The sequence below is a fragment of the Ursus arctos genome, unplaced genomic scaffold, assembly GCF_023065955.2.
Source record: "Ursus arctos isolate Adak ecotype North America unplaced genomic scaffold, UrsArc2.0 scaffold_3, whole genome shotgun sequence".
Classification (NCBI taxonomy): Eukaryota; Metazoa; Chordata; class Mammalia; order Carnivora; family Ursidae; genus Ursus; species Ursus arctos.
The window spans coordinates 59658408-59681352 of record NW_026622985.1 but is presented as its reverse complement, the minus strand read 5'-3'; the positions used below and the strand labels follow the sequence as shown (position 1 = coordinate 59681352).

The 22945-nt window shown below is 40.8% G+C and overlaps 1 protein-coding gene across 1 annotated transcript; it reads left to right on the top strand.

Annotated features, from left to right (window-relative positions):
* Nucleotides 1-2525: 2525 nt before the first annotated feature.
* Nucleotides 2526-21099, top strand: KBTBD2 (kelch repeat and BTB domain containing 2). The gene is made up of 4 exons (XM_026508886.4): nt 2526-2818; nt 12088-12591; nt 15833-15998; nt 18365-21099. Exons 2-4 carry the CDS (start codon nt 12422-12424, stop codon nt 19898-19900), a joined length of 1872 nt encoding a protein of 623 aa, XP_026364671.1. The 5' UTR covers nt 2526-2818; nt 12088-12421; the 3' UTR covers nt 19901-21099.
* Nucleotides 21100-22945: the final 1846 nt, after the last annotated feature.

Below are 22945 nucleotides of genomic sequence, written 5' to 3'. Positions count from 1 at the left end.
TAAAACTGCTGTGACCATCCTGCAACCATGAGAAATGTCAAAAGAATCACAGAAATTGTGGCTCTGCTGTTTCTGAGCTGTTGAAACCAGGGTAACTGACTACCTACAGACTTATGTGACCAAACAGATGCTTACTTAAGTCATTGCAATGGAATTTTTTTTTTACTTGCAGTCAAATGCATTCCTAACTGTACAGCTATTAAAATGGCACCCTTTTAGTCCTCTCTTTCATCCTCACATTTAGCTACTCTTCCTATAGTTACTGATATTACTGTCTGATCACCCCAACTAGAAAACTCAGTCATCCCTCACTTCTTATTTTCCCTTATCCTCTTAGTAATCAAGTCTTGTTTATTTTATCTAACTAGTTTCTTTCTTTTCTTTCTTTTTTTAAGATTTTATTTATTTATCTGAGAGAGAGTGCACAGTGGGGTGGAGGGCAGAGGGAGAGAGAGAAGCAGACTCCCTTTTGATCAGGGAGCTAGACATGGAGCTCAATCCCAGGACCCTGAGATCGTGACCTGAGCTGAAGGCAGAGGCTTAACTGACTAAGCCACCTGGGGGGCCCCATCTAACTAGTTTCAAATCCATCTCCGCTTCACTATTCTCACTGCCACTAAATTAGCTTGGACACTCTCTCCATCTCCTGTCTGGGCTATTTTAACAGCTTCCTAACTAGTTTCCCCACTTCCAGTCTGATTATCCACAACGCTTCAGAATTATTTTTCTAAAATCTTATCAAAGATATTCTTCTCCTTAAAAATCATAAACGGCTCTCTTTTGTCTACAGGGTGAAACACAAACTCTTTTTTTCTTTTTTAAAGATTTTATTTTAGAGAGAGCTAGAGAGCATAAGCAGGAGGGGCAGAGGGAGAGGAAGAGAGAATCTCAAGCCCACTCCCGGCTCAGCACGGAGCCCAATGCGGGCTCCATCTCATGACCCTGAGATCATAACCTGAGCCCAAACCAAGAGTCGGTCAATTAACCCACTGCACCATGCAGGAGCCACCACACAAACTTATCAAAGGTATCATTTGTGGTCTGTGCCTTCTTGTTCAGACTTTGCATCTCCAGGGTTCAATCTGGCACAGAGTAGGTGCTCAAGTGTGTTAAATGACTGAATCTTTTATATAGTTTCTTTGTTGTTTAATATCAAAACACTTAAGCATTTAAGCAGACTAAGCAGAATGATAGCATACCTGGCACTCAATAAAGATTTCTTGAATGAATCTGTTTTCTAAACTCTACTGTAAGATCCTTTACCAGTCTTCCCAAATACACACATCCTGGCGCGCATTCAGTTGATCTAACCTAGCCTACAGGAAGAGGCTTTTTGGTAACGTAAAGACTTTTAGTTTATAATTAGTCATATTCCAGATTGGGTTTGTGCCGAGAGTGTAAATTACAAAGGTAGGTGAAGTCTGTGTGGGCATTCCTGACAATTCTGCATCCATGAATAACTTCTATCAAACGAAAGAGCAAATCTACAACTTTCAGCTTGCTAGCGAGCTGTACCAAGTTAACCAAACCAGCGTGGGCCACAGCCATCTGCTGCTACAAAGGCTTAGCTTGTGAAGCTGAATGCGCTCCTTTGGAACTTGCTGGGGGTGGGGTGGGGGAGCAGGTAGCCGCCGCATTGCAGCACAAACCTATCTGAGGGATTCGTATACAGCTGCCCCCCCACTCCGCACCCTGACAACGGTTCCCTCCCCCGAAATGCGGGCCCTTTCAGGAGCTGCTTTGAGGTTTTCCTTGGCCTTGAAAGACCGGGACAGAAGACTTTCCAGATGAAATCGGGAAAGCCGAACATGCTCTGAAAGTGGAAGGCGCATTTTGGAGAGCAGGGGCTGAGGAGACAAAGCCCACTCAGCCAGCCACCCAACGTCTCCCCTTCTTCCCGTGGTCTGATATTGTCTAGCCGTCTTCATTCCCAATTCCTGACCCAGCCTGAACATTTCTGTGCTTCAAGGGGGAAAAAACAGCCTACAGCATAAAATTTGGTGCTTTGGTGTCTGCGTTTCCTAGCACTGAATTTCTAGGGCCTCTCCCTTTGCCAGGCTAAGCTGGAACCCTCCCGCGCCCGAGGCCCGCGCGTCTCGGGGGCGACCACCTCGCCGCGCACGCGCCCTCCGCGGGCTATCTGCTGACCTTCTCCGGGAAACCCCCCCAAAAGCGCCTCCCCGTCGCCTCGCACCGCCCCCTCCCTTCCTCCTCTTTCCGCTTCCTTTTTCGCGCTTGCGCGGACCCAATTGTTTTGGCTTTCCGGTGGGATCCAGCAAAGGAAAAGGGCGGGGGAAGCTAGGGTAAGGGCGGGGGAAAAGGGGGGTCCTCAAGAACCCGGGAAACTGCAAAATTGCCGCTTGTGCCGCTAGGCGGGCGCGAGCGGCGGGAATTGAAACCTGGTGAAGGCTGGCCCACGGTCCGCTGCCCGCGCGTTCCCGGGCCGCAGACAGGGCCCGCGAAGGGGGCGAGCGCGCGCCGCAGGGGCGGGGCGGGAGCGGCGAGCCGGGCGTCTCGCGGCCCGGCGGCGCGGTTCCCGGGGGAGGAGTCTGGCGGTGGTCGGGCCCTGAGGAGCGTGCGGCGGCGCCCGCAGAGGACGCTGCTTTCCGCGCAGGACGGACCGGCCGAAGGAGGGCGCGAGGGGAAGCCGGAAGGAAGACAAGGCGGCGGCGCCAGGGTTCCTCGGGGGAGGCGGAGGCGAGACCCCGGCTCTGGCCTCGGCGGGAGGGCCACGCCCCCGCCGCCGCGCCCGAGGGGCCCAGTGTTTTCGGCGCCACCGGCCGCACCGGAGCCGTATCCTCGGGACCTGGGGACACGGGTGAGCAGGCGTCGCCAGCGCCGGGCGAGAGGGAAGGGCGGGCGGGGGGAGCCCGGGAGGACCTGTGGAGGAATTGGGGGAGGAGGACAGCGGTGGGAGGGGGTCGGCCCTTTGTGGCTCCGCGGGCGGGGGTGCGGCGGCGGCATCTTTCAAACCAGAGACGTTTCCGCCGCGGGCGGGGGGAGGGGCGCGGGCAGCCGGCGCCGCCCTCCGCACCCTGCGGCGGCCCCTCCGCAGCCCGGCGCCGGGCCGGTGTGTGGGGCAGGGGCGGCGGGCTGCGCCGCTCGCGGGGGCGTTTCCGGCCGCGGGTCTCCCGGGCGGCGCCTTGGCCCCGGCTGGCGCCCGCCCTTGCCAAAATAAAGCCCTTTGCCTTAACGCATCGCGACGGGTTCGCGAGACGGTGGGCCGGAGAAGGGCAAGCCCTTCCTTGCATTTTTTTTCTTTCCCGGTACATCTTAAGTAAGCAAGAGATGTGTAGATGAACAGAGATCCCATTATGATCTAACGATTTAAAAAAGAAAGCAGAAGCTGCCCTTTGAAACAAAATTGTGTTCGTGTTTACTTTAGACTGAAATCGTTAACTTACTTGAACTCGACCACCTCCCTCTCCCCATGAATTGACAAACCGTGAAGTGTAAGAATATCCCTTGGTTTGATTTGGAGCAGTTATTCGGAGTTAACGTCTTCTCACGCCTCCCCCCCCTCCCCCCCAGTTTAGCGATCTAGGGTCTTGTTTTACAGCCACCTCAAAGGGAGAGGAATACACACTTCATGGTCTACAGATCTCTAGAATTGTCTGTTACCACTCTGGTCCCTTCAAGTGAAAACAGAAAATCCAAAATGTAAAATAACTTTAAAAGGGCATGTTTGTAATGTTTATCTTCTATATCACTTAGCCTTATAAAAATGTAGGGTACAGGACTGGTCACGTGTTGTTTATACATGAATCTGTAAGTCTGGCTCACTGAGCATTCAGGCATTCAGAAACAAAACCCTATCAGCGATGTGGTCTGACCAAAATTGTATTTTCTTCTATTGAGGCAACTAATTAATAGGGGTTTTTTTTTTCCTCCTTCACTCTGAGTTGTGAATTTTTGCCTGAATTTGGGTAATGTGGGCTTCAAATCTCTTGCGATTGTGACTTATTTTAGTTAACCTTTGGTAACGTTTTTTCAGAAGGTTCCCCCCCCCCCCCCCGACCTAAAGTAAATTGAAATGTCAGACCCGTCCGTTGTTTTTTAGTCTTGATGATGTGGAAATTTGCTCTTTTCATCTGGCTGCTAACTAGTGTTAAGCTTACTTACTCACTTTGATCCTACGTTGGTCTAGTGCTAGTTGAAACCCCTTTCTTTAGTTTGGGTCCTGAAATCCTCCAGAAGTCTGTCGGTAAACTATAAAGGACTATGACATTTCTGTTGAGCATGTCTTAGAGTCCACACTTTTCCACCTAGTGCTGTTTCCTCTAGACGGAGTTTTGTAGGAAGAGTTTAAAGTGTTAACTCTTCTCCCCTTTTTGTTTGCTAGGATAGGAAGCCTAAAGTCTGTTAAGTTATTCATGGGGCCTATAAGGAGGTGGGTGGGAATAGCCCGGTCATAGTTCCTAAGTCCACACAATTCTGTAGATTTTCTTTCTGTTGGTGAATGGAAATAATGAGCTATTTCATAAGATTCAGACATTGAACACTGAAATTCTAGAAATTTGAATGTAGTCTGAAAAGCCAGAAGATTTTATACATTTGGACAAGAGTTGTTTTTCTTATTGCCCAGCTTCCTAAGACCAGGAAAAAGGATTTGTCCTACGGTCATAAAATACATGAATGAAAATGTCGAACTTCTTCATTATATCTCAGTCTTACCGTTTTCAGTTTTGTGGAGTTGGAATAGAGCAAGTAATATTTAAGTAACTCAGTATTAGAAATGACAGGTTGATTGAACGTAATTTTTTAAATATTTGAAGATTGCTCCTGGTTCTCTTACCAGGAATTTGCAGTACCTAGATTTCCTCAGTGTGGGAAGAAGGGATTGTTGTAGGTTTGGAGAAAATGTAATTTAATGAGAGAAGCTTTTAAAACTCTTGGCTTTCTTTGCTCCACTTCGATACCTCTGGCAAGTGGTGACATGCAGTAGCTTCCGTGGTAGGCAAAGGATTCTAAATATTCCTCAGTTTACTTTTTTTTTTTTTTGGAAGAAACTGAGAAACTTCAGTAGTCATAATCATTGTTAACTGGCTGTGCCCTTAATGACCACACCAGTATGTTTGAATGTCTGGGAAATATTTTCATCTGCTATTGTGATTGAAAAAATCATTGACTTGGTGGAAAATGAAACCCCAGTGAGAACGTTAAGGTCAGTTTTGCTTTAGCTTGTATTTCTCCAGCTTTCTTAAGTCACTGCAGAGCGGAGAGGAAAAATGAAAAGTGATATCCAAAATAAAAGGACATACTATACTCATAGGATTATTCTATCACAGGTGGCATCTCCTTTATGGTCTTGTTTAATTTTTTGTTGTTGTTCTTGTTTAATTTTTTTAAAGTGAAATAACTTCCTAATCATAATGTAGTACTGAAGCTTATATTTGTGATCTGAATTTTCTTGATGGAGCCCTGTAGACTTTTCAGTGTGGTTGGAAATGAAGAACATAAGAATAGACCTGAGATCTGAATTTGGTTAGAGTAGGGGAAGCTATACTGAAATTTATCAAACTTGATAAATTCTTCAAAAGGCAAGGTGTTTGTTTTTTAATTCATGTTTGTCGCAACTCCAAAAAATTCTGTTTGTGTAGTGGTTGATAGTCTAAAGACTGAGTAGTTTTCTAGACGTTCTCAACTGTTAGGATGCTTTTGATAACTTGAAAGCAAACTGGCTGGCACCAATATTTTGTCCTCCATACAGAGAAACCTATCGCTTTATTGATATGTACAATGTTCTGGTTTGTCACCGGTGCTTCCTGGTTCTCCTTTAGTTATTTCTGCGCTGGCATCAGCCTTTTCAAAATTAGTCTTTGTTGAGCCGGTTTGTTTCATGATCTGTACCATCAAAATACTCCCTAAATCTTTAAATGAGTGTCTAAGGTCCCTTTCACCCAGGGTAAAAAGAGAACTGTGTTTGGGTGCTGAGACCTTGTAATTGGGACGCCTGGACCTGGTACAGGTGTGGAGATTCAGGAGTTGGGAAAGTGCCACAAACAGCCTGGCCAGTGAGTGCATTAATAAATACAATGCAGATGTTTATGTAGTATTGTAATGTGTCGGGCACTGTCCTGTGATCTTCATGAAATTCTTTTAATCAACTCATTGAGAAGAGTTCTATTTTTATCTTACATTTTCTAGATTAGCATACTGTGGCACAGAAAGTAAGTAACTTATGAAAGGTCACACAACTAGTAAGTTGAAGAATTGGGCTTTCACAGCTCCACAGTTCAGGCTCTTAATTTTTTGGCAATAACTTGACATTCAGAATGCCTTGGGTCCTTTCCAAGAAAAGTTTTCTATGTTCTGTATTGGCGTTTGTGGCATTGAGAGATGCAGCGCCATCTAAGTTAATGATATACAACTGGAAAGTGCTTCGTACAGATGATGACCTACAGTCCGCTGCCCCTCCTCTCTGTCGTTACTTCATCATTTACATAATTTCGGTGCACTCCTTGTGGGCAACCTCCTTCCCATCTTTTTATTTCATTTAACATACAAAGCTCAGTTAATTGCTCATCAGTCTCATTTTCACATTCTGCAGTTGTTTAGTACTTTATTCTTTCCTAATCTTCCAGGTTTTGCCTGGTTAACATTGGAAAAGCTTGCTCTGCTTTTGTGTTCCTGTAGCTCCTCAGTGGAAGGGTGCTACAGATGACACACCTGTGGGATTAAAAACTAGGTTTCAGAGTGAAATTAGACACCTCCCCACTCCCCAATAAAATCTGCCATCAACCTCTGAAATCTTTAAGAGTGTTTGGAATTATTTTTTTAAAATTTCAACCTTTCATGCCTTTCTCCAGTTAGTCTTGGTTTCTATTCCTTTAATATCAGTGTTAAGAATCTGTAAAAATAGATATACAATTTATTGTTACTATTTTTTAATTGTGACTATTAACAGTATTTGCTTTGTGTAGATTTTCTTTGTAGATACAGTTTTGGGCATATTTTGGCTTTTGAAGCCTGAGGGCTTAAGCACCTTTTTTGTGGTATTATTTTATAGTCATATTGATTATTTGAGGAAAACCTGTTGGAATAAGTTCCCATAAGAGGTGTTTCAGATTTTTAAATAGAATTGTGTATATTAATCTGGATTGCTGACTGATTTAATCCTGATCACTTTAATAGCAGTGTTTGTTTTGGAACTATTTCGTGTGGTGGAATTCATTCAATAGAGACAAAATGTATTAGAACCATTTTTGTTCTTTTTTCTTTTGGTCATAATTTATAAATTTCCTACTTTTATAGTTAGCCCTTAGATTTAAAAATAAGTTGGACTTTGTCACCTAATATTTTGCAGAAAGGCAGTGGGTAGAGAATTAGAAGAAAGGATCTCATCCTGTATGTGGCATTCTAAAGTTATTCAATGCTGTTATTTGCCATCAAGCGCATCAGTAAAAACATTGAATTGAGCGCATAACTTAGAAAGTTAGAATACCCAGTGTCCAATATCCAAGTACATTGTGCCTTATTAGATTCTGAATTTCATTATATTGTGTTTGTACAACTCCCATTTAATTCTTACTCTAGTTGGCATTTTTCATTTTGAAATATGTTCTGATATTCTAATGACCAGCTTTAAAATACAGGATTTTAAAGCATATCTCTTTACACAGAAATTGTCTCTTATACATCTTGTGTTTTTCAAATGTATGTAGTTATTGTTGTAGTTGATGAGATAGAAAATAGGTTGTGTTTTTGACTCTATAATAGTTTTTTCTCTTTTTTTTTTCCCAACAGATTATCTTGTAGAGGAATGTCCTTTATGTTTTTAACCTTAATAAAGAGTACTCACACTACATAAAAGAGAAAGTTGTTTCAGAAATTCACTGAACCTGCAGTAGGTGGGGAAAGCAGTTAGTTGTGTGATTAGGTAACAGTTGTTAAACTATTTTAGCTGAAAAGAAAAATGGAATATATACAGGTTAGATTAAGAATTACATTTACTTCAACTTTTAAGTATTTAAGGCTTGTGCTTTTCCCCTGTTTTTGTGATTTAAAGGGAAAATATTCTAGGAAAAACAACTATGCATTTTAATTGCAGACTCTTAGTATTTGATCAGGAAGCAGTCTGAAGCAGAGATTGGTGCATGTGGCCTGCAGCCTGTTTTCCGAAATAAGTTTTATTGAAACACAGTGTTTCCATTTGTTTACATACTGTCTTTTGCTGCTTTGAGGTTACAACAACAGAATTAAGTATTTGGGACAGAGACTTTATAGCTTGCAAAGCACCTAGAATATTTTGTCTGTGTGATAGGAGAAAGTAGTATACCCTTTAAAAGTTTATTTTTTTAAATTAGATAATCATTGCATATGTTAATAAAATTCAGAAGGCTTAAAAAGGTCTTCAATAAGCTTTTCCTCTTTCCTCTTTAATAAGCTTTCCCTTTCAATAAGCTTTCCTCTTTCTCCACTGTTCCTAGTGGAGCCAAGTGCGAGCTACCTTCTTTGCTCATTTTACTTGTATCATAGTTTTTCTTATGATAAAGAATAAAATTTCTTGTTCTTGTGTTATCAGAAGTTTGGAAATGAAAGATCGAGACAGCTAGGTTTGTTTAAGTTATATTTATTTGTCAGAGCACAAGCATGGGGAGTGGCAGGCAGAGGGAGAAGCAGCCTCTCCGATGAGCAAGAAGCCTGATGTGGGGCTTGGTCCCAGGACCCTGGGGTCATGACCTGAGCCGAAGGCAGATGCTGGGATGCTTAACCAACTGAGCCACCCAGGCATCCCAAAACAGCTAGATTTTAAGAAAAACATTTCTTTTTTTTTTTTTTAAAGATTTTATTTATTTATGTGACAGAGAGACAGCCAGTGAGAGAGGGAACACAGCAGGGGGAGTGGGAGAGGAAGAAGCAGGCTCCTAGCGGAGGAGCCTGATGTGGGACTCGATCCCGGTACGCCAGGATCACGCCCTGAGCCGAAGGCAGACGCTTTAACGACTGCGCTACCCAGGCGCCCCAAGAAAAACATTTCTTATACCCAACTTCTTTGACCTATTTACCACTGCCTTTTTAGCTTTTGTCTAGAGTAACTGGTTTTTAAAACTTTTTAAATGATAATCATGGTTTGGGCTGTCTTCTGTAGTAAGAATAAATGTATATGGTATTTTGGAGCTCTAGGGGTTGGCAACTTTCAGTCTGAGTACTTACAGTACAATGACCAGCACTTACTGAATATTCAGTAAACATTTGTTGAGTTAAATTTAAGTAGCCATTAATTTGTGATAGAAAATTAAATAATTCCTTGATACCTGGGATTTAGTCTGTGGGTGCTAACTTGTGCAGATAACAGGGTGTGTGACTTACTTTGAAGCTAATTTTAGGTATAACAGAATGGTATGTGATGTAATATATTTATCAAAAAGGGAAAATTCATAAAATATGTCACATCACTTGTAATTAATACAGTACAGACTTTATAAAATATTTTTAGGATATTGATTTCAAGTTTTGTTTTCGGGAGAGAAGGAATCTTGTTATAGTAAATGTTCACGTTACAGGCATTTGAAGGTTGTTGGTTGATCCTTTTAAACTTTGCACGTTTTCACGTTTTTAGTTAATGTATTTTGAAGTCCATGCTCTGAGAAGTGACAGCTTTATTTTGAATTGTACTAGGTACGGATCTGTTTAAATTATTAAACTTAATTACTTGATATAAATGACTTTTCTGCTTATTTTAATATTAAGATATTGTAAATAAAAATCACCTTATCAGGAAGAAAATGAACCCTAGATTACAAAGTAAGGGGTGGGAAATAGGGTTGCATAAAGCAGTCATAATGAGGATTCCATAAAGTTGGCTCACTGTGTAATTTTATAAAAGCAGACTTCACTTGTTTTAGTATAGTTTCATGGGTATGATTAAAAAAAAAAAATCAAACCTAGTAAAACCCAGACATAACAAATTAAATGGGGCCTAAAAAAGTCACAGCAAAAAATCAAGTCACTAGAACAAATCAAGTCATAGTATGAGGTTAAAAGAAATGACCAGAGTGAGTCTTCCAGCTAGTCTGCAGGCATTCTGGTGTCTAGCAGTGTGATCCAAATCCATCCTGGCCCTGGCTGCCAGTTGCTGTCACCTGGCTTAAATATGGATGAGGACAATTTTGGGTCTTGCAGCTAGGGTTAGGACTTTCAGTTTATCCATGCATGCATTTCTGTAAGATAAATTTCGAGAGGTAGAACCGATAGCTTGAGATACTCAACATTTACGGGGCCAGATATTACGCTTCCTGAAGAGTTCACTTGCAATTCTGAAATTCAGAAAGCTCTTAAAATCAAGTTTTAAAAGAAACGAACAAAACTCAACCTGAAGTAACATGAGGCTATTTCTAGTATTATTTTCACACTTTATATTTCCCACAGAGAAGAGCGTAATATGTTCAGTTATGGAGTGCTGCACCGGACTTCTTGAGCGAGTCCTGTAACGTATGAGATATATACCACATTACTTCTATAGAACCTGAAAAATTCTAAATTCCAGAACATACCTAGCTCTAAGGGTTTTGAATAAAGACTTGTAGGTATGAATTGGCTTACACTTCTGTGTAAGAATACTCATTTTCCCACAGCCTTACTAACACTGGATCTTGCATCATTGGTAAGTGAAAATAGCCAGTGATTTTAGGTATTATTGGCCTTAGAGGTTGTAGTAGATTAGATTTATAGTGTGACTTTGAGATCTGTAAGAGCAAAGTCATTACCTTAAATGACCCAAAGTCTCAGTCTGCCTTCGCACCTGTTTTAGTTACGTTCAGAGTTAAGTTGGCTGGAAATTTGACAGTGTATATCAAGTTAGCAGTTCGTGTAATAGTATAGTTTGGCAGGAAGTACAATGTGATCTTCTCTTTGACATATGGGAGAGACTTTGTGAGAAAAGTGTTAATGGTTCCAATCACGGTATCATTTATAGGTTTCATGTGAGTAGTACTTGTTTTCTGATTATGGGAACTAAGAGTCATCTAATTAGGAAAGAAGTGATAGTTTTTAGCTATTTAGTAATTCTGTATGGGTTTTACCTCTTTTCCTGATTTGTAACTCCTTTGCTATATGTTGTAATTACTGATTTCCAAATAAAAATTTAAATTTAAATTCAGCCATACTTTCTTTTAACGAATGGTATGCAATATAACTAAAACCTAGGGATTTTTTTTCCTTTCAAGTGGTTAGCGAGTTGTACCAACATTATTTGTTGAAATAAGCCAGTCTTCCATTTCAAAATGCCAGTGTTTATCGTATCTAATTTCTTATATTTACTTGGGCTTATTGTAGATTTGTAATACATTTTAATATTTGATAAGAATCATGAGGAAAAACTTGCCCTCCCTTGCCCTCAAATATCCTGGCAACTTCTGTGCATTCTTCTAGATAAACCTTCTGCAAATAGGATTTAGATTGGATTTGTATTAAATTTACACATTTTGGAGAGCATTCATATTTGTATAATATGGAGTCTTCCATGTAGGAACACACGTCTCTTTATCTTGTTTAGTTTAAAAAAGTTTTGTTTTTTTCCCAGTAAAATTGTATACTCAAAAATTTCTAGGAAGGAACCACCATACAAAGATATATTGCTTATACTTCTCTTACTGGACTGAACTACACGTATAAAAAAACATAGTATATACTTTGGAAATAAACTAATGGAATCTATTTACCATATAGTTTAAGTAATTTAAATTAAACATAAAACCTTTATAAGCACATTTAGAATATATCCCCAAAATGAGATTCTCTATGCAAGGAGAAAGGGGTTTCTTGTGTTTTGGTTTTTTTTTTTTTCCTCTTAAATTATGGTCCTGTGTTGCCAATAAACAAAGAACTAGGAGATTTGGCTTTGCTGGTAATTTAAATTCTTTATTTTTAAATAACTTAAAAAATATGTGCTTATTGATGTGTTCCTTATTTTCTAGAATGTTTATATTTTGAAGAGATGTCCCTTTTCTCATGCTTCATTTTTCTGGAAATGTCTTTAGTTGAACTTCAAATAAATATATATTTAAATCTGCCATTTTAAGTATTGTATCCTAAAAATGTACTGGCCTAGATACTCTGACCTTTTTTTTTTTTTTGTTACTCCAGAGGATTCACAGAACATAGGATGTCACCACAAAATCTACCTCGTGTGTTACTCTCTTTAACTCATGAGCTGCACAACAATTGCAAATTTGAGCAAGACGGCTGCAGACCCTGTTGAAGAGCTGAAGAACCTAATTAACACAGGATGACCTAGGAGTGATTCGGAGCGTATGACAAGATATTATTCATTAGCGAGTGTGCCAGTGTTGATTCTGAATGCTGCAGATAACAGCAAGCAGAGTTTCTCCTTTTTTTACTTCTGAAGCATTCACTTGACCTTCCATCAGTAAGACTGACTTTCCCCATCTGTTCCGGGAGATATTAATGGAATACAGTCATGTCCACTCAAGACGAGAGGCAGATCAATACTGAATATGCTGTGTCCTTGTTGGAACAGTTAAAACTGTTTTATGAACAACAGTTGTTTACTGACATAGTGTTAATTGTTGAGGGCACTGAATTCCCTTGTCATAAGATGGTTCTTGCCACATGTAGCTCTTATTTTAGGTAAGTACTTTCATCTTGCTTGGTTTGTAATTTCAAATGCAGAATGTTAGCTTATTTTAATGTTTTAGTAGGAATTATTTTAAACATTTAAGTTAAAAAAAGATAGATGTCTTAATGTTTTGCTTAACTTTTCCATTCCAGTGGCGTAGTGCTTGCCAAATCACTTCCTTGCATATAAAGGACAGGTGAAAGACGTTTTTACAAAGGTTTAAATACAAGAAATTTGTTGAACTCAGGTAAAGTTTTAATTATGGGGAGGCAAAAAGATTAAAAGAGAAAGAAAAATGAATAATTTTATTTACCACTGAGATTTTAAAATACTACATTTAGAAAAGAGCAGTCATTGTTGATAGAGGTGGGTAGCCTTGATGACTTTTAGAGGATCCTTGTTGCTGTTCATACATGTTAAGGACTTTATCTCCTTTACAGAAATGTTTTCTCATTCTTGGTTATTGTTATCATTTATGATACCTTTTATAGCCTTACCAGACTCCTTGCCAGATTTAAATATTTAGTAATTAATAACATTGTTCTCTGTGCCTCAGAACTTAGAAGCTGATTTGTAATAGCTTTACTTAAAGCGTAACTACATTTTTATGATCTTCTGCAACTTTTAATCTTTTTAGGTACGTTTCTCTTTATTAGGCGTTTCATGAGAGGAATAGAAGCAAAGGCATAGAAATTCTTTTATTCTTTTATTTGTGGTCTGCTTTTAGGTTGAGTTTTTATGTAATACCTGAAAGGGACAGGGTGAATAAAGATGAGCTAACTGTGGTCCGGTATAACCCTGCCACATATATTAGTGGCCATAAGTGGAGATCAGCGGTGAAAGTTAATTTGTGCCGTTCTTGAGTGACAGCTATAGACAGGACCGGTTTATTGTTGACTTTTTAAGGTTAACATACACGAAGGTGTAGAAATGTTGCATTTCTTAATGTAACACATTTCATGATGATTGCAGAAGCTGAGGCCCCGATACTAATTGTCTTTGCTGTGCCTGCAGTTGTCTCAGGTTAAGCTGTGGATTTTTCATGCAATTTCAGATGTTGATTTTCTTAGAAAGCTTAGCATATTTGCAAATAGTGGTTCTAGAACTTGGTTGATCATCAGACTTCTCAGTGCTTCTATAGAGATGCTTGGATTTCAAACCCAGAAGTTCTGATTCAGTGGGTCTGGGTTAGAGTTTCAGAATTGTTAATGTTTAAGAGCTTTCGAAATGATTGTGATGGTCAGTTTCTTTTTACATCTATTGGTTTAGTTAGATGGTACTGGAAATTGGAGGTTATAGATTCAGTCAATACTTAGGCTTATCAGCTCTCCCCTTTCAAAGATTTTTATTTATTTGAGAGCGAGTGAGCACAAGCAGGGGGTGGGGGGCGCAGAGAGAATCTCCAGCAGACTCCCTGCTAAGCATGGAGCTCAATGTGGGGTTCAATCCCAGGACCATGATCTGAGCCAGAATCAAGAAAGATTCATCAGAGAAGCAAGCAGCAGCAGTCCAGTACTGTGCTACTTAGGACAAGAGAGGTAGGGTGTCAAAAACTGTGGAATCAAGGGTAACAAACACCACAGAAGCAATTAGGTAGTCGCTGGTGTAGCTCAGAATGAGGAATAAGGACAACCTTCTGTCCTTTTTTCGTTTTTTATCCTAATTGAACTTTACCTCAGGTTGGTCATTGGGATTCTGGGTGCATTTTTCTTTGAGTTTTTAGTCCCCCTCGGATACCTTATTCAGCTTCAACATGTCACTTTGTAAATAACTCATAGCCTGTTGTATTAATGCGTGGCCTTCTCCAGAGTTTCAGTAATATTAAGTACTTAACTGATTATTGTATTATTTCCTTACCTTAAATATATCCAAAATTTAACTCCCCCTTTTCCCAGGATTAACTTGACCTTGCAATTCCTTGACCTTACAGTTTTTCTCTCAATGACTAGCAGTATTTTTTCAGGCACTTAACTTGAAAATAAACAGGTAGCTTTATTTCCCTATCTGCCATTTCGTATGTCAGAAAATCCACCAGATCTTGATTCATTGTGATGGCTTTTGTATCCGTTTCTGCCCCCTGGGTCAAGTTCTTCTTACTCTTGCTGGATTATTGCACTAGACTCCTAGCCCGTTTTCTGTCTCCAGCCTTTGGCCCTTGAGGTCTGTCAGTAGGGTAGTCATCCTCGAATACATTATAAATCCAGGCACGAAACCCTTCAGTGTTCTCCACCGTAAGAAAAAGCTCAGACTCCTGTGTCTCCCTTTAAAAGTCCTCTGTGATCTGACTGCCACTCATCTTTCCAGTTTGCTTTCCAGTGTCCTGCATGAGCCCTTCTGCCCCTGGAAAAAACGGTCATGTTCTGCCGATTCACAAGTTTAGCCGTGTTGATGGCTTTCCTCATCTTGTCTTTGAGGGGCCTGAGCTGGTGCTGTTGTGATGCCCACTTGCGGTCGCGTGCGGGTTTGCTCTTGTATGCATGCGGTAATGTTCTTTGCGTTGTTTTGTTCAGCTCTCACCTGTATGTGGGTGTTCTCCTTTGTGTTCTCTGCCCACCAACTGCCTTGTTGGTGTGGTCTCCTGTAGATAATAGACTTTTAGGAAACTGCCCTGTATAGTTTTAGGAAATCATTTGTGTGAATGACATTTTTAACAGCTTTATTGACTTACAATTCACATATCCACAAAATCCACCCATGTTAGGTGTATAATTAAATGAATTTTAGTGTATTTATAGAGATGCATAAAACCATCTCTGCCATCTAATTTGAAACATTTCACTTACCTTTGTGCCCTTTCACAGTCACTCACCGTTCTTACCTAATAGTCCTGGGTAGCTTCTCATCTCTCTTCTGTCTCTGTATTTGTTTTTTTGGGTGGACATTTCATGTAGATGGACTCCTACAGTCCGTGGTCTTTTGTGTCTGGCTCCTTTCACGGAGCATGTTTTGGAGGCTCATCTGTGTTGGATGCATCGATACTTAGTTCCTTTTTATTGCTGAACAGTATTCCATCGTAGGAATAGAGAGAGTAAATTAATTTTGATGTTTTCACTCACAATGGCATAATGGAATAGTTTGGTATATCTTTGGCATTGAATTATGCTTTTTTGTTATCTCCCTTAGAAAGCTTTGCCTATAACATGTTTTTCAGCAAATCCTCTAAGTAAACATCCGTGTTGTCTAGTTTTCCTTCTTATGTCTACGTTGGTTTTACGCTAAACCCATAAGCGTCGTTTTCGCTCTCTCCGGTAGGGCCATGTTCATGAGTGGACTCAGCGAGAGCAAACAGACACACGTGCACCTGAGGAATGTGGATGCAGCCACCTTACAGATAATCATCGCTTACGCATACACGGGTAACTTGGCAGTAAATGACAGCACTGTGGAACAGCTGTATGAAACTGCTTGCTTCCTGCAGGTAAGCAGGTTTTCCTGTTATGTACATGAACTGTGGTTTATTTTTTCAGGAGACATTCTTTCATCTGTGTTGTCTTACAGCTATGTAATTTTTTACTGCAGATTTTAGAAGGTAAGTTTTCTCCTTTTAAAATGTGCAAGGGAGGGTGCCTGGCTGGCTCAGTTGGAAGCACAGGCAGCTCTTGATGTCAGGGTCCTGGGTTTGGGCCCCGTGTTGGTGTAAAGATTCCTTAAATAAATAAATTAAAAAATAACGTATAAGGGAAAAACAATTGGATTTGACCAGCCAGTAAACTTCTTATGATGGGAACTTGATTAAAAGGTAGGTGAAAATTTCATACTGGTTTCATATTCTAATATACCTGAGAATTTGGCTTTCAAGTAAAAGTAGAAAGTGTTTATTAAATTAATCGCTTCAATTTTTTTTTCTTTTTTTAAGATTTTATTTATTTGACAGAGACACAGCGAGAGAGGGAACACAAGCAGGGGGAGTGAGAGAGGGAGAAGCAGACTCCCCACTGAGCAGGGAGCCCGATGCGGGGCTTGATCCCAGGACCCTGGGATCATGACCTGAGCCAAAGGCAGACGCTTAATGACTGAGCCACCCAGGCGTCCCCAGCTAAAGCCTGAGATGTATTAATTTTTGATGGTACTACTTTTCACAGAAAATTTGAAGATTCTTATGGAAATGATCAAACTTTAATATTTATATTAGCCATGTGACCATATGGAGTTATTAAGGAGAACTATTTAAACTAAAAAAGTGATCATTGATCCATTTACAGATAAACTTTTTACTCTATTTTCCCCTCAACATTTAAAAATAAATTAAGAGGAATATAAAAAATATTTTCCTCATTCCTCTCTCTTGTTTTGAAATAATTTGTATTTCAGAAACAAAGTTTCTCTGAGGGGAGAACCTTGAGACTAAAGGTTGTATTTGGGGAGAACAGGTCTTGATACCTAGTAGGTCCTTCATAAATGTGTGCTGTATTGAGTATGAATGACACTGGACGCCAGCTCCTGGGTGACATTCTGGGAACCAAAACTCAGTCCATGCTTTCTATAGCTTTCTTCCTTTTATTCTGTACTTTTTTTCCCTGTAAAATTATACAGTGTCTGTCCTACTGTACCTACAACTCTGGGGACATTGAGGGCCATAGTAGCTTCCGGGTGCTTTGGAATTGAAGGCATTCATAACCTAAATCCAGACCTGGAAGGAGGAAATGCCTACAGTGTGCAGTCTTTCTGTGGTTTAAGTTTTCAGGATCTTTCTTAGAGCCAGAAACTCAAAGCAGGTATTTTTTAGAATTGCTAAAAAAAAAATTGAGGAATTTTAAGAAATTTGGATTCCAGAGTACTTTATTACTGTAAATAGTGACACTGTTCCTAATAACTGTTTTCTTACCGTGTTAATGAACTCTGTGTGCATACGCTTACCAAATGCAAAACAGAACTCCCTTGGACTGGGCTGTCCTGACAGGGATGGGGCATTTTGTGACTACCAGTATGATTTTCCCTACTGACTACAGAAAACGGTAGTGTTTTCCTATGCCCGATAGTATTCTACATAGTTATCATCTAATCCTTACTATAATCGTAGGTCAGGCCCTCCCCATTATATACGAGAGAAAGCTGAGGCTTAAAGGAGTAAAGCTTCCTAATACTAAGTACTGACCATCCAGCCTAAGCACTCTGACTTCTCGCTGTGAACTGCTTCTCGTTAGCTTGCTGTGGTGCTGAGTAAGTAAGTAGAGTAGGTAGCACTTCTGATTCAGCCGAGATGTACTTTTCCTACTTAAGAAAAAATAAATCTAGGAAACAGAATAGCTAAGGTGGGTCATTTAAATGTAGGTAATTTATAACTGCATATAAATGTATTTATTCCTTTGGTTACATACTCTCTCTAGATAAGAAAGGCAAATAAGGACTTAGTCACTGTGCATGGTTTTCTTGTTTTATAGTACTGTCTTGTCCATGTTGAGAAAGCCAGATTCCAGCTCAACTTAGTGATCATTTATGTTAAATTTATGATAAATGATAACCATTTATGTACTGTGATCTACATTGTTTCCATTTTGTTTTTTTCAGTTATGCATAAATTTCCATACTTTAAGACCATTTATTTTTAAGAGCCTATGTAATGTTGCACTGTTAGCTCCTAAATGGGGCACTTAAGTAGGCCACTGGGCTAGTAGCAGAAATGTAAAACTATGCATGGTCTTCTAATTTTATCGCTAGGAGGCATTATCTCTTTGCCCAAGCATACATATCTAAAAATAGAAACTATAGTATAGGGATCTGATTAATAATACCTTGTGTTTTACATAAAAGTAAGATTTGTCTTTGTCATCCTTTCCATTTTAGGTAGAAGATGTATTACAACGTTGTCGAGAATACTTAATTAAAAAAATAAATGCAGAGAATTGCGTGCGATTGTTGAGTTTTGCTGATCTGTTCAGTTGTGAGGAACTAAAACAAAGTGCTAAAAGAATGGTAGAGCACAAGTTCACCGCTGTGTACCACCAGGAAGCTTTCATGCAGCTGTCACATGACCTGCTCATAGACATCCTCAGTAGTGACAATTTAAATGTGGAAAAGGAGGAGACGGTTCGCGAAGCTGCTATGCTGTGGCTAGAGTACAACACAGAATCACGATCCCAGTATTTGTCTTCAGTTCTCAGCCAAATCAGAATTGATGCACTTTCCGAAGTAACACAGAGAGCTTGGTTTCAAGGCTTGCCGCCCAATGACAAGTCTGTAGTGGTTCAAGGTCTCTATAAGTCTATGCCCAAGTTTTTCAAACCAAGACTTGGAATGACTAAAGAGGAGATGATGATTTTCATTGAAGCATCTTCAGAAAATCCTTGTAGTCTTTACTCTTCTGTCTGTTACAGCCCCCAAGCAGAAAAAGTTTACAAGCTGTGCAGCCCACCAGCCGATCTGCATAAGGTTGGGACCGTTGTAACTCCTGATAATGACATCTATATAGCAGGGGGTCAGGTTCCTCTGAAAAACACAAAAACAAATCACAGTAAAACAAGCAAACTTCAGACTGCCTTCAGAACTGTGAATTGCTTTTACTGGTTTGATGCACAGCAAAATACCTGGTTTCCAAAGACCCCGATGCTTTTTGTCCGCATAAAGCCATCTCTGGTTTGCTGTGAAGGCTATATCTATGCAATTGGAGGAGACAGTGTAGGTGGAGAACTTAATCGGAGGACGGTGGAAAGATACGATACTGAGAAGGATGAGTGGACGATGGTAAGCCCTTTGCCGTGTGCTTGGCAGTGGAGTGCGGCGGTGGTGGTTCATGACTGCATTTACGTGATGACACTGAACCTCATGTACTGTTACTTTCCCAGGTCTGATTCATGGGTAGAAATGGCCATGAGGCAGACTAGCAGGTCTTTTGCTTCGGCTGCGGCTTTTGGTGATAAAATTTTCTATATTGGAGGGTTGCACATTGCTACCAATTCTGGCATCAGACTCCCCTCTGGCACTGTAGATGGGTCTTCAGTAACTGTGGAGATTTATGATGTGAATAAAAATGAGTGGAAAATGGCAGCCAACATCCCTGCTAAGAGGTACTCAGACCCCTGTGTTAGAGCGGTTGTGATCTCAAATTCTCTGTGTGTGTTTATGCGAGAAACCCACTTAAACGAGAGAGCTAAATATGTCACCTACCAGTATGATCTGGAACTTGACCGCTGGTCTCTGCGGCAGCATATATCTGAACGAGTACTGTGGGACCTAGGGAGAGATTTTCGGTGCACTGTGGGGAAACTCTATCCATCCTGCCTTGAAGAATCTCCGTGGAAACCACCAACTTACCTTTTCTCACCGGATGGGACTGAGGAGTTTGAACTGGATGGGGAAATGGTTGCACTACCACCTGTATAGCTGGCAAGGTTAGGGAGTGCACGCCTGATGTATGTGCTTTGTCATTTTCTTTGCTAAACGAGAGAGGCTATGAAAGGACTAAATAGGAGTACATAAAAATCTATCTTTGATAAATTTTATTTTTATGCCCTACTTAATATTTGCATCAGTATAATATATATCAGTGAGTCTTACAGAAAGATATGCTTCCATAATATGAAATAGATTATCCAATAATTGAGAAACTTCTACGTGTATCATGAGAGCATAAGAATCTGGATTATCTAATAACATTGTTAGCCCTGTGTTATGTACAGATCAAAAAGTTCACTTATTAAAGTAGTTTCCTGTTCCTAGTGTGGTATATCGCAAATTGTGCCGAGGTTATTTTAGTATATGTATTTCATTCCTGTGCTTCTGTTCCGAAGTCCTGGAATACAGTTTTTTTTTTCGGTGTAATTAATTCAGCTGCACTTAACACTAGTGTCCATGTTGGTATAGAAATGTTGTCGAAATCCTATACTATAGTTGAGGAAGATCTTCCATTTTATGGTATTGCACAGGGAAAGCTATGACTGCAGGATCAGTCTAACTATACTATTAGGTGCATGTATTCTCTCTTCACTAACTTATACTTGTCTATCTAGAATACAGGTCTTCCAATCAGCTGGTCATTTACCAGGTGTGGACTTCAGTTGCTGGGCTTGCAATAAGAATTGCTAGTCCCTTGTTGTGCGGGTCTGTGTGGAGCTTTAATCAGTAAATGCCTCCACTTTCTGTATTACATTAACATTGGCTCATGCATATAACTACCTGCTGCTGTTGTATTTCTCCATCTTAAAGATTTAGAGTGGGTTAACCAGGTCATTACATCTTAATTTAATAACAAGCATTACTGTAGAGTGATTGTGTATAGATATCCATTAGCTGTCAGGGTGTGTTTTGTTTTGTTTTGTTTTTTAACCTGTTGTGTGCGTGTGGGGGGGTAGGATTAGAAAGGTGAACTGTTCAGGAATCCTCTGCACTAGCCGTGCAGACGAGCAGATAACTAGTGCTGCTCTGGCATTAATCCCAGGAACCACTAGCAGTAGCGGGGTGCCGCCAATCTAACATGAGCACAGGTGCTTCATGACAAACATTACTAGCATGTTCGACTGCATAATGTTCTGGCACTGTATTTTGAATGACATTAATTTATTAAATAAATTGTATATATTCAATATCTGTTTTTCTTCTGTGTGGGAATGGTGTGATGGTGTGCTTTTTAAATTTTACTGGGTCACTTTAGCTTGTTACAGGTGGTTTTTTTCCCCCCGAATTTGACATATCCTCTATGGACAGAGATAGATCTGGCTTTCCCTTGTTACTGTCTGATTTGCGCCTTACTGTATCAACATAAACTACACAGAACAGACCATGCCTTTCAACCCCAGCCCCGGATTCGGCTCCTCTGGAATAGTTGTAAATGCCTGAGCCTCATCCCAGACAAAATGAGCGGCAGTTTCCAGCGGGTGGACCCATCCAGTGTCTGTCGAAGCACTACCGGTGAGTCCTGTGCAGTCCCGTTGAGAGCCCTGGGATTGGGCCTTAGTAAGGATTTCGTTGCGGATTTCCTTCTGGATTGCCAGTCTTCTAGAGCACATCTTAGTCATGTTCACAAGCTCCAGCTGCCTCTCACTGCCCGTAAAGTCCCAAATTCTTGAGCACAGGTAAGGCTCTCCGTAATTTGACTTTAAATTACTTTTACAGCCTTATCTTACATTATCTTCCCATAAACTCTAACTCCTAATCAGGCTTTTGCTGTACTTGCTGCCTTTGCCCCTTTGCCAGTGCCACTGCTCTACTCACCGTGGCCTTGCTGTCCCTGTTCTGCCTGTCGCTGTCTCTCTGTATCTAAGATCTTCTTGGGGGAGTTTTTACATGAATGCTTCCCTGATAATCACCTCCTACCCTGTGAAGAGTCCCTTCTCACACATCTTAGTACCTTTTACCTCGATCTGTTGCTCGTTCCAGTCCTGCTGAGTGTTCTCACTGGCGCTCTCTTCTCCAAAATGATCGCTGTTTCTGAGGGTGGGGATTTTCTTACAGCCGCATTCCCCTATGGTGTAGCATAGTTGGTGATAAAAATGTTGAATAAAAGCTGGTCTGTATGAAGGCCTTGAGTTTGAAATTGTCAAACGCAATACACCAAATTCTTTATCCTCATTAGGAGTTCCACTAGTAGTCATCTTTTTTCTTCACTTAGCTCTCCATCCAGCTTAGATCTCCCTCTTAATATTTCTGCCACTCTCCTGGCAAGATCCTAGACTCCTTTGTTTTACTGTCATAATTTTTATTTTTTTTAAAGATTTTATTTATTTATTTGACAGAGATAGAGACAGCCAGCGAGAGAGGGAACACAAGCAGGGAGAGTGGGAGAGGAAGAAGCAGGCTCATAGCGGAGGAGCCCGATGTGGGGCTCGATCCCATAACACCGGGATGACGCCCTGAGCCGAAGGCAGACGCTTAACCGCTGTGCCACCCAGGCGCCCCTACTATCATGATTTTATAACTGTGTGGCAAACCCCGAATCTAGAGGCGTTCAGCTTGATCTGCTTTGATCGTGTTGGGTGCTGAGCACTGCGACAGAAAACCCCGTGAAGGCACAGGCTGGCGTCACTATAGAATCTGTGGTCCCCGTCCCCAGCTACGTCCTCACAGGAGCAAGCTACTACCCTTCACTTTTCAAGGCAATTTGAAACCTCCAGTCTTAGAAATCTTCACCTTCCCCAACTCTATTAGCAGATTATTTCACAGGAAAAAGTGACGGGAAACTTCCTGAACTGCATCACCAAATCTGTCTGTACCTGCCCCCACTACAAGTTCTTCCTCCTGTTCAGAGAGAAAATAAAAGAATCCGGGATCTGTATTAAAGACCGCACCCTTTCCAAGCTGCTTACGAAGTCTGCTCTGGGATTACCCCGGCTCCCGAACTGGCTCTGCACCAGCATCCCTCAGGCACGGAAATACAGACTCCCAGACTCTACCCGAACCTTGAACTTAAAGCTGTTCTCCCCGATTTTACAC